Below are 18537 nucleotides of genomic sequence, written 5' to 3'. Positions count from 1 at the left end.
CCAATAACTCTTATGGGAATGTAAGTACTGTTTTAAGATCACTTATAGCTCAGCAGCAAACCCTTCCAGTGCATGACTGCACCCTTGTGGGGAGACATGAGCATCACAACCAATCATGCTGACTGTTTTCATTCACTTCTCCAGAATGCTGATCAAAGCGAGCAAAGACAAGATTGATGTGAACATCAACATTAGAAACAGCAAAGACAACGCGTACAACACTAAAGTCAGCCTCAGCTTCACGCCGAACATCAACTACGTTAAAGTCGAGGTGAGATTTCTCCGTCCGCATCGTTCAATCAGTGTATACGCTTTGAGATTTGTGAGATGACGCATGTTTTATTTTGTATCATCAGCCGGAGAAGGACTGCACTCTGAATAACACAAAGGTGGAGTGTGCCGTTGGATACCCTTTCTTGGGAAGCAACGTAGAGGTTAGTTACAGTATGCATTATATGCACGTGTCCTCTGCAGAATCCAGGCTACTTACTCTATACTAATATACGGTGTTAGTTATTCTTTTTCTTAATTATAGCTAATTAAAGCTGGGATTTGATCTCATACCCGCAGGAAATGTTCAGAGTGAGATTTGAGGTCAATCCTAACCATATTCAGAATGAAATCCAGATCAACGTGACAGCTACAAGGTGAGAGAATCAGCACAGTGTTTTATTTTTTTTATTTTTTTTTCATCTTAAAATTATTCTGTTTCTGTTTGTGATAAACCAAGTGGAAATTTGGAACTTTACACATTTGTATTTAAATTTCTCACAGTGACAGCGAAGAATTGGCTTCTACCCTGCATGACAACTCAGTGCAAATCTCCATCCCTGTGAAGTATCAAGCCGGACTCATATTCTCAGTGTGAGTAGCTGGCAAGAGTTAATATAATTAGTTACACCTGTGTTTGATGAATCAAAATGTCTCATATTGGTACTATTGTAGATTGAGGCATAGGTGTATATTTTGTGCTGAATTAATATTGTCTTTGTAGCTAATAAGGACTCTTTAGGTTTGACTCTTGACCTTCAGAAAGAAGATTTCCAATCCAAAACCATTTATTAGGGTGGTTCTAATCAATATTTCTATATTAACAATCACTAAACATGACTACTTGTATATGAAAGATGCGTTTTAGTATCTTTCTGCTCATCGTTTTATTGCTGAACTGTTTTAGTTTACTTCTTATATTTTTGTCTTCCCTCTTTCTTTTAATAATTTGACAAATTTTTAAAGTAATTTTGCTCCCAAAAGAGGATTCATTAAAAATTTCATTTAGTCAGGAATACTGTTGTAACCACGCCCCAAATACCCTTTGATTTTGAATTTGTTTTCCAATCCAGAAAAGTGTAAGTGATCAGAGATTAGAACTGAACCACAACGATGCAATTTGACTCTAAATATTACCCGATCTTTTCTCTGGGCCCTCTGCAGTCTACTCAGCGGTTAGATTTATTTTTCAGCTGATATTCTTAACTGCAGACTAACCTAACCTTCTATCTAACCCTTCTATTCCTTATATTTCAGACCTGTTTGTGGTCTTTGCCGTTTTCAGTTGTCAGTCTAGTCTAGTTCTCTTTGTACAAAACAAACCCTTCAAGAACCTGAGTAGTCTACTCAGCGATCTGACGGCACCAAAGCAAGTTTTGGTGTCAGCAGATGTACTTTATTTATACTTTATGTTAGCGTTGTATGTACAGCTTGTTATGTTGCCCCCAAGTGGCCAAAAAAATCAATCAATGCAGGTTTAATAAAGCCATTAGGATTGGTTTGCACCATTAAAAGAGTACTCCAGTGATTTAGCATTGCCAGCCTCCTGATGGACAATTTAAAAAAAAGAAAGGATCAAGATTGAGATGTTTATATATTCTTCTATTTTATTTTATTTTAAATGAATCTTCTAGGTGGCCCGTGGATGGACACATTGTAGTAAAAGAAGGTGAAAAGTATCCCGCTGTAATCAATGACACCAGAATGATTGGAGAGGAGCTCAACATCAGCTACACGGTAACATCTGCTTACTGACATCATATCTTGTGATTTGTTGATAGTGATGTAAAGTAATCCAGATGTGCTGCGGTATATTAATAAAACAAAGGTCGCTCCTGTCTCCTTCTCTATTTCACTCTACCTCTTCATCTTACGTTTCTACAGGTGGAAAAATCAGGTGATATGGTGATTCCTCCCCTGGACCTTACAGTGAGATACCCTCATAAATCTCCTCAGAATAACAATTTACTGTATCTGACACACGTCACCACCAGTCCACAGGTATGCACACACACAAAGACACACGCGTGGATGTGTAAGTGTATCTAAACAGAGAGACTCACCTTCATATCTGTCTCTCCTTTCTCTGCAGGTGAAATGTAACACATCGCGGTTGATCAACCCTGAGAATATTAACCCGAAAGTTGTAAATCCCAATCCAAAGACAGAAACACTTGGTGTTTTTGTACTGGTGAGTGATCTGAGGAGTTAAATAAAGCCAGGTTATTTCAGTAATTTGGGATCATTTTAAGGAAATAAGCCTGACTATGAAAACTAGCCTGGTCAGGTTATTTTCAGTCTTAGCTTCACTTCAGGCTTATATTTATTTAACCAGTATTTCCACCATATGGAGGTTGTTATGTTGAACCAAGTGACATAATCCAGCTAATGGAGTTGATTGTTTAGTTTGTAGAAACCGGCTGGGGTCCTATCTGATATTTCAACATTGTATCAAGGTACAAATCGAATTATAAATGTTTATTTTCAGCACTTATTACACTAAAGTTCACATTACTCATTCAGGACCTACAACTGATGTGATCAGTGGTTCATGTCTGACTTACGCTTATCTCATTTAGTCGGCTCTAGCAAGCAGATTAATCCCAGTTGACACTGTTTGACCTCTGTGTGTGTGTGCTTCTGTCTTATCATATGTGTTTGATTCGCTCAACAGAGCTGTGAAAACCTCGACTGTGCATCATTTACCTGCTCCATCCCCGAGGCCACTATCAGTCAGGTCAATGTCACGTTCAGAGTGTGGAAGCCTACGTTCATCAAGGTGGGTTTAAAGTAAAACACGGAGCTCTAATGTTTGGTTTGTCATGGTTCTGTCTTTGTGAATATATACAGAAAGGCAAAAACATTTAAAGGAGATTTATCTTACAGGGCTCGTTTTCCAGTCTGTACATGTTGGTGAACGGCACGCTGGGGATCAGAGACACACACCTGTTTGAACTGAGTAGCAGTGACACGGCCAGAAGTGTAAGTCTTGTTTCATCATTAAAAAGCTTGCGTTGAGTCGCATGTATGTGTACATTTACTTCATGTGCTGTATCCGTGTGGTAATCAGGCGAAGATCCAGGTTACGAAGGAGACCTTAGGAGGAATCCCCATTTGGATCATCATCATCAGTATCCTGATAGGACTGCTGATCTTAGCACTCGTCATCTTTGCTCTCTGGAAGGTAATATTTCCTGAATCAGACTGCAGAATATTTCAAATCTTCAAATACCCTAAGACTGGAAACAGGGGGGAAACAGGAAAGTGATTCACGTCTATACGGAGTAGCTGTTTTGCTTGTAACTCTGCTCTCTTGCTCTTCCAGATGGGCTTCTTTAAGAGAAAATCCAGAGACTTCTCAAAAGAGGACATGATGGACTGAGGCATCCAAAACGACCAGCAGCAAGCAGCTCTGTGGCCGACTGCTTCCAGAGCCAATCGGGTCGCGCTAAGCGACAGGCAGACTTTTAAACAAACAGTCGGACAGACGGAGGACAAGCCATAAGACCCTCAGACACCTCAGTGCTACGACACAGTGACGACCTGGAAAACACAATTACCATTCACTGTTTCCTATGCAGGCCTGGGCCAAATAATGTTTGCTAAATACTTCCTGGGGTCTCATGCACAGAGAGTGCTTAAACAGACACTTTTCTTTTCTCTTGTATAAAAAATCGTTGGCACTTACTGTAAACCTGAAGTATTTGCAAATATTATTTGTCATAGATCGGCTTCTTTCTTGCAGATATTACACAGTACTCATCACGTCAGACCAAGCAGTTAAAGAAGAGGAGGGAGGAGGAAGAAACCAGGCATCTGTTGTCAAAGTAGCATTTATCTGTATAACATACAGCAGTTCAGAGCTACGATAGCTGCACTCAAGCTTTAGAAAAAAAAAAAGTACTCAGGTTTTTCGGAGGATCCGATGTCGCCTAAGCCACATCACATACTTTCTGTGCCATTACAGCAACAATGTCCAAAGGTCTACTCATTTGTGAACTTTACATGTGTTGGAGCAGTGTGTCTGATAGCTTAGCCTCTTCTTTTAAAGCTTTTGTGCTTTATTGGTTTCACGAGACACTGTACCTTTTAGCATTTTATTGCATTTGTTTTGGTTTGATAGTTTTAACAATATAACATGGCACATCCTTAATTTCAAAATGTTGGCCAAAGACACTGACCTGAAGTTCTATCTGTATGCTTTTTTTTTTTTTTTTTTTTTTTACACTAACGTTAACCAGTTTAAAAACAGAAACATTGTGTCCCGGCTCCGATGTCCAATGTTTGTAATTAGTGTCAAAATCCAAAACAAAATCCAAAACTTTGATTGTACTGTAAATAGACGTAAATGCTCAAAAATGTAAAGCTTATAAATGTATATAGTTGTGTTTGCTATAATTCATGTAATTTAAGAGGTTTTGTGGTCAGTGGTCGGAGAAGATGATTTTGCTCAGGTGCTACAAGTATCATGAATGATGACATTAACATTTGACATATACGAAAATGATCTGGCCTGTCTCACATTTCGAAGCTGATGCAAATATGTAAATATTGTTATATTTTGATGAGAAAGTGAAAGCATAATTATTCTGTACTGAAAATATACACGATGGTGAGGGTTTGTATCCACTACTTTGGTTTTATTTGATTGAAGTGATGTTTAAAGCCTGGTGAATGACGGCTTAAACGTGATACAGCTGTAGCATATTTTGATTTCAGCTTTTAATTTTTGCAAAATCGAAGCTAGATTTATTCCAGTGTAGAAATATATGTGTCACCATTCACCAGCAGTTGCCAAATAGTAAATGGGATTCATTGGTCCATAGGTTGTAGTGTATAAAAGCTACAAGTTGTACACAGCATACTGTTGCCTCAATGTCTCCCCACATGCGGTACACAGTACCTTTCAGAGTTCTTCTTTCAGGTCTTATTTGTTTGTTTTTTCCCAGAAGTTGCACAGCTACACAATATGTTAGAAGAGATTATATTGTATATCGGAGAGACTTGAGTTTGTGCATCTTTCTCGACTTTTTCCCTCAGAAGATGGAGAGAAGAAGAGACTCTCGCTCTCCGCTGTCGTCATGAAGCACATGTAATAAATTGTATGTAAAGAATGTGTAACTGTTAGTCATTTTTGAGATTGTATGACTGCATCAGGCTTATGCACGAGGGTGGAGGCACAAGACTCTCTTTGCTCACTTGAGGTGGTCTGGGTTCATTTTCTCGGATGATAAGTAAGGCACAAAGTGAGAGTTGTGAGCTCCACCCCAGCCTTCTACACTGCTGTGAAGTCTTCATTGTAATGCACTGGTTTGTCAGACTGTATGCGTCCTCATCAGCACAGAAATGAACTGAATCTTATGTACAAAAATAAAAGACTTTTTACGAAAGAAGGGCCGGGTCATCAATTCTTTTGCTTTTATTTACACTGTATTTCATTTATTTATTATTCACACTCAAATCCACATCTATTAACTGCGTAAAACCACATATTTGTGAATGTGAAGTCAGTGACACAACCAGTTCGGCTTATGTTTCCTTGAATGCATTTGGGCGTCTTGTATAATTTACACTACCAGAAAATAATAAGAAAAACTTTACTGCTTATCCATACTCTAACTGTGTAAATCTGTCTATTGTGCTGTTATTTATAAATAATAAACAGCCTGTGGACTCCCGTGTGTGTGGACTTTTGGATTGAATGTGTACTTGATTTAATTTTGACTTTATCAGAATTGTCTACACGGGAACATTGAGGCCTACTTAGAATCCAAACTCTGATTTAACACATTACAGACTGAGAACAAAAGACTCCTGCAGTCTGTTCAGTCCAGTCTGAAGGACTCTCTGAATCGTCTGTTTGATGGCAAAGGTTGAGAGGGGTCTGATATGATCTTAACAGCTAGTGTTTGACCCAGAGTCTTTGAGCAGATCATAGCAGGCGAGCTTTAAGTTGAACAGAGAGACAACTGCCCCCATGCACTGACTCTATACAGCATAACACTATTATAGATTTGTAAAAACAATAACAGGATATATTATATATTATTATTATACTTTACTTTATACTTTATACTCTCCTCTATTTCAGAGAGAAATATTGTACTTTTTTAACTCCACTACACTTATCTGACAGTTATTTTGAAGAATAGAAAACAACTGAGGACATATAATGCATTATGGATTAACATATCAAATTATAAATAGTATATAAAGTGCACCTTCACTAGCTAACTATATTAAAATGCTACTTATACATTAATGGACAGTGTATAATATAATCTATCATTAACAGGGGCCATTTTTTAACTTTTGAAAATAAATTTTACTGAAGGTTAAAGAGAAAAAGAATGACACTGTGTTGTCTTGTTAAAATAACTTTAAAATGCTGTTAGTGATGAGACATTTGGAGACTTGCTAGAGGGAAGACAACAATGTTTTTATTTATGTAATGTTTGCAAATTGTTTGTTTTTCTTATCTGTTGTAAATCTCACGACATCCCCTCAGTTAAAAAAAACACAGTGGCTCCAATCTTTTACAGCAATCCCACAGTGTAGAAACACTCTTGTACAAGTCCTCTATTCAAGGTTTTAGTACATAAACTTATCAAAATATAAAGTTCTGAAAGTACTGAATATGCATAATCAATCAATCAGACAAACACACAACACAAACTGAGGAAGCCCATTAAAAATGTATAAAAGTAACATAATAAAACTCATTAAAATGTATAAATAGTTAGATAAAATAGAATAGAAAAAAGAAACAGGTCAAGTTATATAAAAATATACAAATAAATACTAACCAAATAAATAAATAAATAAAAGTGAAAATGATCTATCTATCTATCTATCTATCTATCTATCTATCTATCTATCTATCTATCTATCTATCTATCTATCTATCTATCTATCTAATCAACAAATAAGCTATGATGATGTTTTGATGACTTATCTTTTTAATACTTTACTTTTACTTGAACTATATTTATATATTTTTCTATTTAATCTGTTACATATTGTTCACTTTTATTTATTACTTTGGTTAGTATTTATTTGTCTATTTTTATATAGCTTAACCTGTATTTTTTTTATTAAGCTTTATTCTATTTTATCTAACTATTTATACATTTGAATGAGTTTTATTATTTTACTATTATACATTTTTAATGGGCTTCCTCGGTTTCTATCTATCTATCTATCTATCTATCTATCTATCTATCTATCTATCTATCTATCTATCTAATCAACAAATAAGCTATGGTGATGTTTTGATGATAAAAGATATCCAATATTCTCAAATGAGCCATTCATTCATATTTTTAAGAGCAAACTTAAGACTTATCTTTTTAATACTTTACTTTTACTTGAACTATATTTATATTTTTTTCTATTTAATCTGTTACATATAGCTTAACCTGTTTTTTTTTTTGTTTTTTTTATTAGGCTTTATTCTATTTTATCTAACTATTTATACATTTTAATAAGTTTTATTATTTTACTATTACCGGTATACATTTTTAATGGGCTTCCTCAGTTTCTATCTATCTATCTATCTATCTATCTATCTATCTATCTATCTATCTATCTATCTATCTATCTATCTATCTATCCACTCCTGGAGGATGACGTCTGCTCAGCTGCAGGCGTCACGCCTGCGAGTCAAAAATAAGGGCTTGCTCATCCCGCACCCGACCCATGACTTTACGGGCCCGTGTGATTTCGTGCGGGAGGAGCGCGCCGCCTGGCGTCCACCCGCAAACACTCGGCGATAAGTGACACTCTGGGAGGGGAAGCAGAACAAACTGTAAGCTGCTGCTGGCGGATCCATCTTGCTCGAAAAAGAAACGAGGCTTCTTCTTTTTTTCCTCCTCTCCCTCCCTCTCCCTCCTCTCAGTTTAGTATCTTAAAGACTGTATCGTTCCCCGTTAACCGCGCTGGGGAGCCCGAGGAGGGGCTGTGCCGCTGTTTGTAGGATGTCCCGACATGAGGGTGAGTTGATAAACACGTCCACAGCAGCAGCAGCAGCAGCAGCTCGGCTCGGCTCGGCTCGGTGGAGCTACATTTACCTGAGAGGCGAAGCGAGCCAGCGAGCGGCGGCTAGCTCCGAAGCTAAGCGCTTATTCAAGTCATGGAGGAGGGGGGTGGGGGTGCTGCTGCTGCTGCTGCTGCTGCTGCTGCTGCTGCTGCTGCTGCTGCGTTTTTCGCGGCTTGTTTTCACCCTAACACACACCACACATATATCAATATATATATCACCAGCTGCTGCTGCTGCTGCTGTGCACAAATATCTCCTAAAAGGTTTAAAAAATCGCTTTAACCAGCTCGCAATGATACGGCAACATTGCTGGAGCTTAGCCGTTAGCCGTTAGCCGTTAGCCGTTAGCCGTTGCTAAGGTACTGCGTTACCTTTTCGTTAGCTCCAGCAGGCTAACGCATGCTAATATAAATATATATACACAAGGAGTCGTCGTGTAGCTCGACTTAACCCCCCCTTTTATTCTCTCCTGACATAACTAGTATCATTATGTTTTGCTCACATTTATTTATTTATTTATTTGTTGTGTTAATGTCTTGCTCACATTAACCTGATGTTGTTAGCGAATGCACTGTCATCAAGAAGAAGACAGAAAGTCTGGAGGCCTCTCACCAGAAACCAAGTCACTAACTTAGCGAGCTGCCTTTAGCTGTGTGTGGGGGGGGTTAAGTTACAGTGTGTTTTAACTGAACATATGGGAGAGGAACATTTGGCTCAGTCCACTTAAGGTTTAGTAGTAGTAGTAGTAGTAGTAGTAAAAGTAGCAGGCCGGATAGTAGGTTTATCCTGTTTTTAATCACCTCACAAGTTGCTATGGTGTTCTGCAATGCAAACATGAGCACTGTGAAGTGAAGACAGCCCCGAGTATCAAGAGATTGTTTGAATAACTTCCTTTTTTTTTTTTTTTTACCTTTGTTTAAATTGGGACAACAAAAGCTTACAGGGCAGGATAGTGAATGTAACTTGTGTAAGTAGTCAAGTCAACATTCATGTCAATGCTGCCATATGTACAGGACATGGTGTTTATATATCCCTGGTGCAAATATATAAAAAGTAAAAAAAGATATCTAAGAAAAATATGGCAGATATAAACAGTATAAAAATGGCAAATCTCAAAGATATAAACAGTATAAATATGTCAAATATAGAAGGATTCAGCTGTGTAAACAGTATAAACACTGAGGTCTGTCAATAATAAAAAAGATGTGTACAGTGTAAACATTTTTTTTTTTTTTTTTTTGCAACTGACTGCACATAAAAGTAAAGTTTGGTTCGTGCATTACATATTTTTTTTTACACCGCTCAGGTGCTGCGTCCAACCTTTAATCAACATAAAGCTGATAACTCCCATATTGCCAGATGATTTGTTTGTTCAGGCCCGTGTGTGTTTGGTTAATAAATGATACTTTTTTTTTGCTTTTTGTTCCAGCATACCAGATCAGCCTGAACAATAGGAAATCCCCCCCTCAATAACTTACTTACCTATTTTACCAAACAAGGAGTTGTTTCCTTCAAAGGAAATGTCAGCGAGGAGTCAGGAGTCGGGATATCGTTTGTAATGATAACTGTAATAGTCTTGTAGGAAATAACCGGTTGTGTCTGCAGAGCAGTGTGAGTGGACACGCTGCAATAATATTTAATATCCTGACTTTTAATAATAATAATAGATTTGGAGAGTCGTAGAAATGGCTGGCATTGTGTCCGTCTTTCTTGGCCGCTTTGGTTCACGTAGATCTGGATAGACACTAAAAGCAACACGCTGCCTTACAAGGCTATAAATAAGTAAGAAAAAGCTGTAATGAAAACAGCTTTCGTATGTTTCTGGTATGCCTCCGAGTCTCTCTTTGAGACCTCGCTGGTGAAGTTCACAGGAATGCCAGAGTTCTTCGTTGCTGGCACTTGTGGGTTGGTGCCACTCCAAAACACATGCTCATGGAAGTGAGAGCGGCCTACAGATAGATTGCTTTCTCACAGTCGGCCTTAGCAGACGTAGTTATAAGGAATTTGTAACTTTATTGTGAGCTCCATTTGTTTGACTTTTACATTCTTCTTCTTTTTTTTCCCCCCTCTCCTTTTTCTCTGCAGGTGTGAGCTGTGATGCATGTTTAAAAGGAAACTTTAGAGGAAGACGGTTCAAGTGTTTAATTTGTTACGACTACGACCTGTGCGCGTCGTGCTACGAGAGCGGAGCTACAACAACAAGACACACCACAGAGCACCCCATGCAGTGTATATTAACCAGGGTAGACTATGGTAAGGACCTGCCGCACACGCATTCATCACACCTGTGTCATGCCATGGTTGTTATGTTTTATGACTTCACTCTAGCCATGATTAGTGAACGTACTTTGCCACAGAGGCTCTTAGATTTATGTTAATAATTAAAATAGTTATCGTCAATAATGGTCGCTCTGTTTTTAACGTGTTCCTGCAGACCTGTATTATGGAGGAGACACCTTTTCAGTAGAGCAACCCCAGTCATTCACATGTCCTTACTGTGGAAAGATGGGCTTTACGGAGACGTCCCTACAGGAGCATGTCACCTCAGAACATGCAGAGACTTCCACAGAGGTGGTGAGTATTTCAGCTGTGATTATCTGGATTAGTCATCGATAATGTCCACAACAGTGAACAATGAAATAATGTTTCGTTGCTTGAGGTCGTCATTTTCGTACCCCCGTCTTCTCCTCGGCCAGCTAAAATGACTTCCCAGAATGCACATGCAGAGGACATTTATGGATTACTTGTTGTCAGGGGAGGCTTTTTTATGAGTGAACTCAGCAAAGCAAGGATGCTGCTGCTGCCAGTGTTGACACCTGCCTGGCCCGGCCAGCAGGTACTCTGTTGGACAGCTCCAGTAGCAGTGATAGGAAAAAGAAGAGACTCACAGTAGCCTACAGGAAGAGCCAAATAGTGGTGTTTGTGCTTGAGGTAAACCGAGTCACAGCAGGGAAAGCTTCCCGGTGATAACAGGCGTTATTCTTTACTTTTATTATTATCGATAAGGACAAATCAATAGTGTGTTATTCCATCTCTTAATGCTTCACAATTTTTAGATGTGGATCTTTAAAAACTGCTCATGAAGTCACTTTTTTAAAAAGTTTAACAGCAGAGAGCTGTAATTCGTAAACGGTGCGTTTGTTTGGGACTAATACACGTCTGGTGCACGGAGTATGTTCAGCAGCAGGTGTATGTGGGATTGGAAGAACAGTAGCCACGTGCATCGCAATGAAGAAATGTCTCCCAGTGTCACAATGCGTCTCATTCATGTGTTTTTAATAGTTTTTAGACAACAATGGAGCTTCTGTGGCCAAGAGGAACATATGTCAGCGATGGGCTTACACAGGCAATACTTGTTAGTAAGATCGGTTTGATTGTTGTTTTTGTTATTTTCAAGCAACTCAGTGACAACAAGGAAAATGTAGAACAATGCCATGCTTGTCTTTCAGGTCATTTTTCATAGATGAGCCAAAACTTTAAAAAAATAATAATAATACAAACAGTGCCCACAGAAACAAAACTGCAGCTAGAGAGGAAGTGTTTCTGTAACCTGTTGCTGTATTTGTGTACGACAGATCGTACACAGGATGTCATTCACTGGGGTGTTACATTAACACAGCAGATACTGGTGTGCGCGTGAGGCTCTGTCAGTGTGTAGTGATTGCCTTGATGGAGTCATTCGTGGTGAAATGTTCTGTGTGAATAAAGTTTGATGGTCTGGACTGTGGTGGCGCAAGTTTGATTTCACTGCACAGTCATGATGTCTTCTGTAAACATAACAGACTCTTTGAGGTGCTTTCTCTTGTGATGCAGCATAAGCTGCTCTAATCTAGTAAGGTTGTGGTTTTAGCCACAAAAATGGAGGACACTAGGGAGCAAAGCAGTCCTGAGCGCACAGTCACAACACTAAAGCATCCGAGGAGACAATGTGTGGAAGTATTTGGGGTTACAAAGCAGCAGTCTTACTCTACAACAACGCAACTTTGTGCTTACTTGAGTATTTAAATTAATTCCAACAAACTGCATGTCAAATTTTCCCTGCTCTTAACAACAGTTAGATGATACTACAAACTACAATAGAGCAGGGGGTCTTCAAGGAATACTTCATACAATAAACATTTCCTCATTTTCCTGTGTGTACTCCTTTTGTAATGATTAATACAACTGCTCATATTAGTGGTACATTAAGCTCATTCAGTCTTAAACTCCACTAGGTTCATCAAAGTCTATTTACAGGTTTTACTCCATATGTGAGAAGATGTGTTGCTCTCTCCAGAGAGAATCGTTTGACGTTGATAAATTTCCTCACGTAATATTAGTTGAGTCAGCATGGGGTCGGGGTGAAGCTGAGGGATGTGGAGTTAGGGAGAAATAAATTGACCAGACCTGTAGTCCACTTCTCATCTTTAGCTTCAGGCTCGAACTCAAAGCTACATTAGCTGCCACCCAAATTTCTGACTGAACAGTCCAAACCTCTAGTAAGTGTGTCAGACACGCTGTTTGTTGCTCAGGGAAAAACTTGACTTTAAAAAAAGTGACAGTATTGCTTACTACTTCTATAATCTCACACAAAAACCTCTCCCTCTTTCTCTCTCTCTTATTTCAGATCTGTCCAATATGTGCTGCCTTGCCAGGAGGGGACCCCAACCACGTCACAGATGACTTTACAGCTCACCTCACACTTGAACACAGAGCACCAAGAGATTTAATATCCTTTCTGGGCCTCCACATACTTGTCTTTACATATATTTAAATGTTAAATATATTTAGCCATATTACCGAGTTTAGCCTTAACAGTCCCTGTTCACGATGAGTCCAGCAGTGTTCGGCATGTACGCAGGATGTTCCACCCTGGACGAGGACTGGGCGGTCCCAGAGCACGACGGACGAATATGCACTTTACTAGCGGCTCCACAGGGGGACTATCATCCTCCTCATCACAGAGCTCGACTTACACCCCCAGTAACAGAGAAGCTATGGACCCAATCGCAGGTTAGAATCCGTACTCTGCAGATTATTCTCCTCACGTACTGTTGGTGGTACCATCAGAACCAGACAGGAGAAGTTGGATCCTTCACAGCACCTGAACTAATCATATACCACCCAAACTCTGCATACCATGACTGATAAGCATCCATTTACATTTTTTAGCTTCACATTAAACACAGTTAACTTATAGCATATGTGTTGCCAGCATTTTATTCTAAAGGTTATGTTTAACAATAACAGGATAACAGTAACCTTATTTTTATCTCTCATCACTATGGTGGACATTAAGTTTTTATGGTGTGATGAGAACAGTTAAACGATACAATAGGAAATGTATACTCCAATGTTCCTCTGTAATCTTATTTTATTTTTCTTAGATAAACCAATACATTTAACTAAAAACAAATAGTTTTCCATCTGGGGTATATTTCAGGACAAAACACACAAAAACGCAAAGCACAAACATTAAAGGAATGTGTTAGAAATTGTGAAAGACACACAAAAGTGGAAGCTGAGCTCATCTTAAACTGCTTTTTGCATCGAATTAATGTCACTAAGAGAGACTCGTCTTTAGCAAACAAAGTCAGAAAACCCCTTTTTATTTTTCTAAAATGAACATGCAGCACATGACCATACCTTCTGGAACTCATGGAAGGTATCTACAGTAAAACCATGACTTATTCAGAAACCGCTAACAGCAACGTGTTTTTGTTGTCGCCTCCTGCAGAGTTGTTGTCTCAGCTGTCAGGTGTGCGGCGTGCAGCAGGAGGCCAAATAAACTCATCAGGGCCTTCAGCCTCTCAGCTCCAGCAGCTCCAGATGCAACTGCAGTTAGAGCGGCAGCAGGCACAGGCAGCACGGCAGCAAGTGGAGACGGGCCGCCACGCGACACGACGCAGCAACAACCCAGGCAACACTGGCGCCACCATCCCTCCACCCAACACAGCGACTGCCAACACTGCCACTGTGGGTGAAAGCAATCCCTCATCCTCGTCCCACAACTCCCAGTTCCTATTAGCACGGTGAGTGTGGCCAGTCGGTCGGCTTTATAGTTATTTTGCTTTTATTATTTACTGGTATAATGCTAAATAAATGAATTAATAGCACAGAGTTTTTTTAGTTTAATTTATTTTCTACCTCATCAAAATCAAAAATCTCCTTTAACCGGAGTGTTCTGGTCAAGACAGGCAGCAGCACATTAAAACAAGATAACAGAAAACAGTTAGAGAAAACGACATTACAGCATGGATGTACACAGGAAGACTGGTCGTCGTATCCTGGATCACTCAGGGACAAGTCACTCACTTAAAGCACCTACAGCCTGATGAGCCTTGCTCCGATGCCTTCAATCTAGGTTTGAAAATGAAAAGGTGACCAGCTCTCACAGTTAAGAAGAAAGCTGCTTAACTGAAGACTGCACTGAGGTCAAGAGGTACCAGAACGGAAACTTGATGGTTGTCTGAGCTCATTTTAATCTCAATAGCAGCTCTGATCAGTGCGGTTTTTATATTGTGGTAAACTCTAAAACCAGACTGCTAAACAACAAACAAATAGTAACGTGACAGATACATATGTAAATGTTGGCGTACCATCTTTTCAACATGCCACTAATTACTACAAACCTTTAGCAAAAGCACATAATCGACCAAACAGCTGAAAACATTTTTGAACAACTTGGTTATTAATTGTTAGGTCAAGAGCACATGTTAGAGAACTTAACTGCTGCGCCGCTATTTGAGGTTTATTACTTTGAATAAGTTGGACGCTGTTATCTGTTGGCAACATGACACTGAGTGGAAGAAGAGCAGTCACACCCACCGGCTGAAGAAGCCACAATATTAATCGTAACTTTGGAACATGAGGCTCTGGGGACATTAATTGATTATTGGTTTTGGTCTCTTTGGGATTTGTTGACGGTAAGAACAATAAAATCAGCAGCCTGAGCCTTTTGAAGATGATTGCTTATACACATTTTTAATTTGAAAATACAGTTACAAACGGCCACTTGTAAGAAGTTCATAGTACTTATATAATTAGGTGTTTCTCTGCTGTGTCTTTCAGTCTTAACAGAGGAAATTGATCTCCTTTGTATTTAGAACAGAAAACACTTCAACCTAAAAGTGTTCATTCATATTTAATGTTGGCCGCTGTCCCCAGGTTGAATGAACCTAAGATGTCCGAAGCAGAGCGTCAGTTTCTAGAAGGAGAGCGCGCAGACCGCAGCCTGTTTGTCCAGGAGCTGCTCCTGTCTACGCTGATGCACGAAGAGAGCTCCTCCTCCGACGAGGACGAGCGTCGAGACTTCGGCGACTTCGGAGCCATGGGCTGCGTGGATATCATGCCTTTAGATGTGGCACTGGAGAACCTCCAGCTTAGAGAGAGCAGCTCTACGGGGAAGGAGCCTCCGCCGCCTCCTCTTTGATGTCCGAGCATCAAGCAGACTGTGTCCTCTCTGCTGCAACTGTCAGTGATGGGCAGCGAAACAGCAGCAGTCCTCCCTGGCCTCACCCTCCTTTCTCCCTCTTTTTTTTTTTTTTTAGTTTTTTTTTTTTGTTTGTTTGTTTTTTGTTGTTTTTTTGGTGATTGTAATTTCAGGCCTGTCACCATTTTTGTTACATTGTAAACAAAAAAAAAATAAATGAGAGCAAGTGGGATAAATGTGCGAGTGCGCAATAGCAACTGAGTGAGCGAGCAAGAGAAGAGAAATCTATAAATATATATAAAATATATATGAAGTTGATAATCAATCCACATAACTTTTTCTTTATCAGGTAAATGTTACAGGCAGCTGTGGCAGACCTTTGCCCCCTGTGACATGCAAACGGCTCTCCATATAAATACTCCACATTCAAAAGTCCAGAGGGCGTAGGCTCCTCTGATGAAGCTGCTGTGTGTGTTTATGACTCTTAATAAATAAAAAGTGCTTGGATGGGTTACCATAACTACTGCATGCAGTTATTTGCAGCGTGCATGACTTTTAATGACCTTGTCATTAAAACCTTTTTTTGTTTTAGTTTTGTTTTTATTTCTAAATATCCCAAAGCTTTCAATGGTTCTTTAAAAAAAAAAAAAAAACACGAATTGAGTAGTTTTACAAAAGCGACATGCAGAAATTTAACTAACAATCTTATTTTGTGAGGTTTTCTTTGAACGACTATATTCCAATGAAGAGGAAACGATTGGACTCGGCAGTAGCTTTTTTTTTTTTTATATATATATATTTGAAGAAATGCTGCACTGTGTGTGTGAGAGTGTGTGTGTGTCCGTCTGAGCTCCAGAATGCCTTTTCTCTTTCGTCTGGTCACGTCGATTGCTGACAGCAGCGGAGCTACGACTTCCATGCAAACAGAAGAATACTAGGAAACAGAGGAAGAGTTTTTTTTTCTCCTAGATGTTAATGTTTAGTGATAAGCTGTTTAGGCACAGTATACTTTATAATTTATAGATAAATACAGATGCCCAGCTACAGTTTGTTCATTGCTCTTTCACACTAGTTTCTGGCATTCGCTCTGCTTATGTACAGGCCACATGCTTCAGATGGCTTGTTTGAATTTCTTTGCTGGGTAACAGGAGCTCCAGACTTTCCACAGTGCAGTTTTTATTTTGTTTGTTTTTGTTTTTTAAGAGAAGGTGTTCTTATTATTTTCTTTCTGCTAAGGTTAGCACTTTCTATTTATTCATGTTTTCTTTTCTGATTTCTTTTTTTGAGCCTTGATATGAATCATGCCACCTTCATGCCTATACTTTTACCCTCTATGTAAAATACAATGAGATGTATATTGAATTTGTGCGTTAACTTTCATAATGGTTCTAAGACATGGGCAGACATTTTTTTTAAATGTAAAATTTAGAATACAATAAATATAAAAATGCGCACAGCTTTTGATGAAACCAAGAGACCATCACACTTTTCGCACCTTGTGTTGTTGTTGTGACTCCACAGATGTTTGTCTTCAGCTTTAAAAATCGCTCGGCATCTAACGCAATTTAGCATCTTTAAGTATATTAACATTAAACAAATAGTTTACACACTATAATGTAGTTGCAAGCTCATGTAAACTGTTTATTTTGTAGACAAATGCAACTAAGAATGTAAATTATGCCTTCATAGAACAAGTGAAATCTGTTATAAATGCTAAACAAGGGGGTTAATCTTTGTCTTGAATGCTCTAAACAAGATCAGTCCATAACATAGAACATATAAAAGTATACTGAAAGCAGGCACTTAAGTCGGTATGGAGAAATAATCACATTTATGTACTTAGTCGAGCAGTATTCAGTCACCAGAGCTGGTTTGAATGAATGAGAGACAAAAGGGGGTTCTTGTGTTGGTTCTTCTGCAGCAGACTCTGAGGTTTCCCCACACAGGGCAGTGGGTGAAGCCCCTTCATGAAAGACACAAGATAAATCTGTTAAGGGAGAGACGCCCTTGATGGATTCACCCAGCAACTGTGACACAAGAGTGTGGAACTCCTCACCACGAACGTCGAAGGTACGTTACACACCAGAATGTTTCAATCCATAAACTTTGTGTTTGCAAAACTGTGGCACTTTATTGTATTTTCAACAGTTAAAAGCTTTTGACACTTGGTTTGTCCGTGTGTGTGTGTGTTAGTGTGTGTGTGTGTGTGTGTGTGTGTGAGGCCCTTTAGGGCAGCTGTCCTTGTCACTCCTCAGTAGTTATTGTTAGAAACAAATGGTGCCTGTGGGATACCTTTCATGACACATGTTGGATTCTTTTTAAAGTAGCCCAACACCAAAAAGCAACGGTGAGATGTCAATCACACCGTAACACACAATCTCGGGACAGGTCAGTAACTATGGGGATGCTCTTCAAAAAACAAATATAGTAAAAAATATAACACTGCTCCAAGTCAAATGATAAAATGTCAATTTAAAAAAGTAGACAAAATGATTTTCTATTTGACCTCCAAAGGGTTGCAGCCAGTGTTGTACCAAAGTACAGATTTGAAGTAGTCTTTTGTTTTGATCCTAAAAAGAGTCCTAAGTGTATATACAAGTACAACTGAATGAGTCCATAAAAATGAATTGAGAATGTGCTAATTGTCATAATTTCAGCTTCTGGCATGTCGATTTGCTGCTTCTCCTTTAAATAATTTAAATCATTTAGAAGATTTAGACTATTGATCGCACAAAACAGCCATTGTGAAGCAGACATATATATAATCGGGCCATTTTTATTGCATTAAGTTATTTATTTCTGGCTATACTTGCATATA

At 39.0% G+C, this 18537-nt stretch overlaps 2 protein-coding genes across 2 annotated transcripts in view; both read left to right on the top strand.

Annotated features, from left to right (window-relative positions):
- itga1 (integrin, alpha 1) overlaps positions 1-5663 on the top strand; it is a 46496-nt gene extending 40833 nt beyond the window's left edge. The window contains exons 20-30 of the mRNA XM_010748038.2: positions 145-271; positions 357-434; positions 571-647; positions 775-864; positions 1905-2007; positions 2155-2271; positions 2363-2461; positions 2945-3049; positions 3157-3252; positions 3341-3454; positions 3596-5663. Coding sequence (XP_010746340.2) covers positions 145-271; positions 357-434; positions 571-647; positions 775-864; positions 1905-2007; positions 2155-2271; positions 2363-2461; positions 2945-3049; positions 3157-3252; positions 3341-3454; positions 3596-3652 — 1063 coding nt within the window. The 3' untranslated portion in view covers positions 3653-5663. The remainder of the gene's footprint in view (positions 1-144; positions 272-356; positions 435-570; positions 648-774; positions 865-1904; positions 2008-2154; positions 2272-2362; positions 2462-2944; positions 3050-3156; positions 3253-3340; positions 3455-3595) is intronic.
- Positions 5664-7945: 2282 nt separating this feature from the next.
- Positions 7946-17209, top strand: kcmf1 (potassium channel modulatory factor 1). Its single transcript, XM_010748037.3, has 7 exons — positions 7946-8262; positions 10394-10561; positions 10743-10882; positions 12915-13016; positions 13117-13300; positions 14025-14319; positions 15455-17209. Exons 1-7 carry the CDS (start codon positions 8247-8249, stop codon positions 15717-15719), a joined length of 1170 nt encoding a protein of 389 aa, XP_010746339.1. The 5' UTR covers positions 7946-8246; the 3' UTR covers positions 15720-17209.
- The last annotated feature ends 1328 nt before the right edge of the window (positions 17210-18537 follow it).

This window comes from Larimichthys crocea, chromosome IX, assembly GCF_000972845.2.
Source record: "Larimichthys crocea isolate SSNF chromosome IX, L_crocea_2.0, whole genome shotgun sequence".
Taxonomy (NCBI): Eukaryota; Metazoa; Chordata; class Actinopteri; family Sciaenidae; genus Larimichthys; species Larimichthys crocea.
This window is presented reverse-complemented; position numbering and strand designations above follow the sequence as displayed.

Bases quoted from the DNA above. Each gene is read 5' to 3' on its own strand.
- kcmf1 (XM_010748037.3), top strand. The intron at 10,562-10,742 runs GTAAGGACCTGC...GTGTTCCTGCAG, and splicing joins ATTAACCAGGGTAGACTATG to ACCTGTATTATGGAGGAGAC. The intron at 13,017-13,116 runs ATATCCTTTCTG...GTCCCTGTTCAC, and splicing joins ACAGAGCACCAAGAGATTTA to GATGAGTCCAGCAGTGTTCG.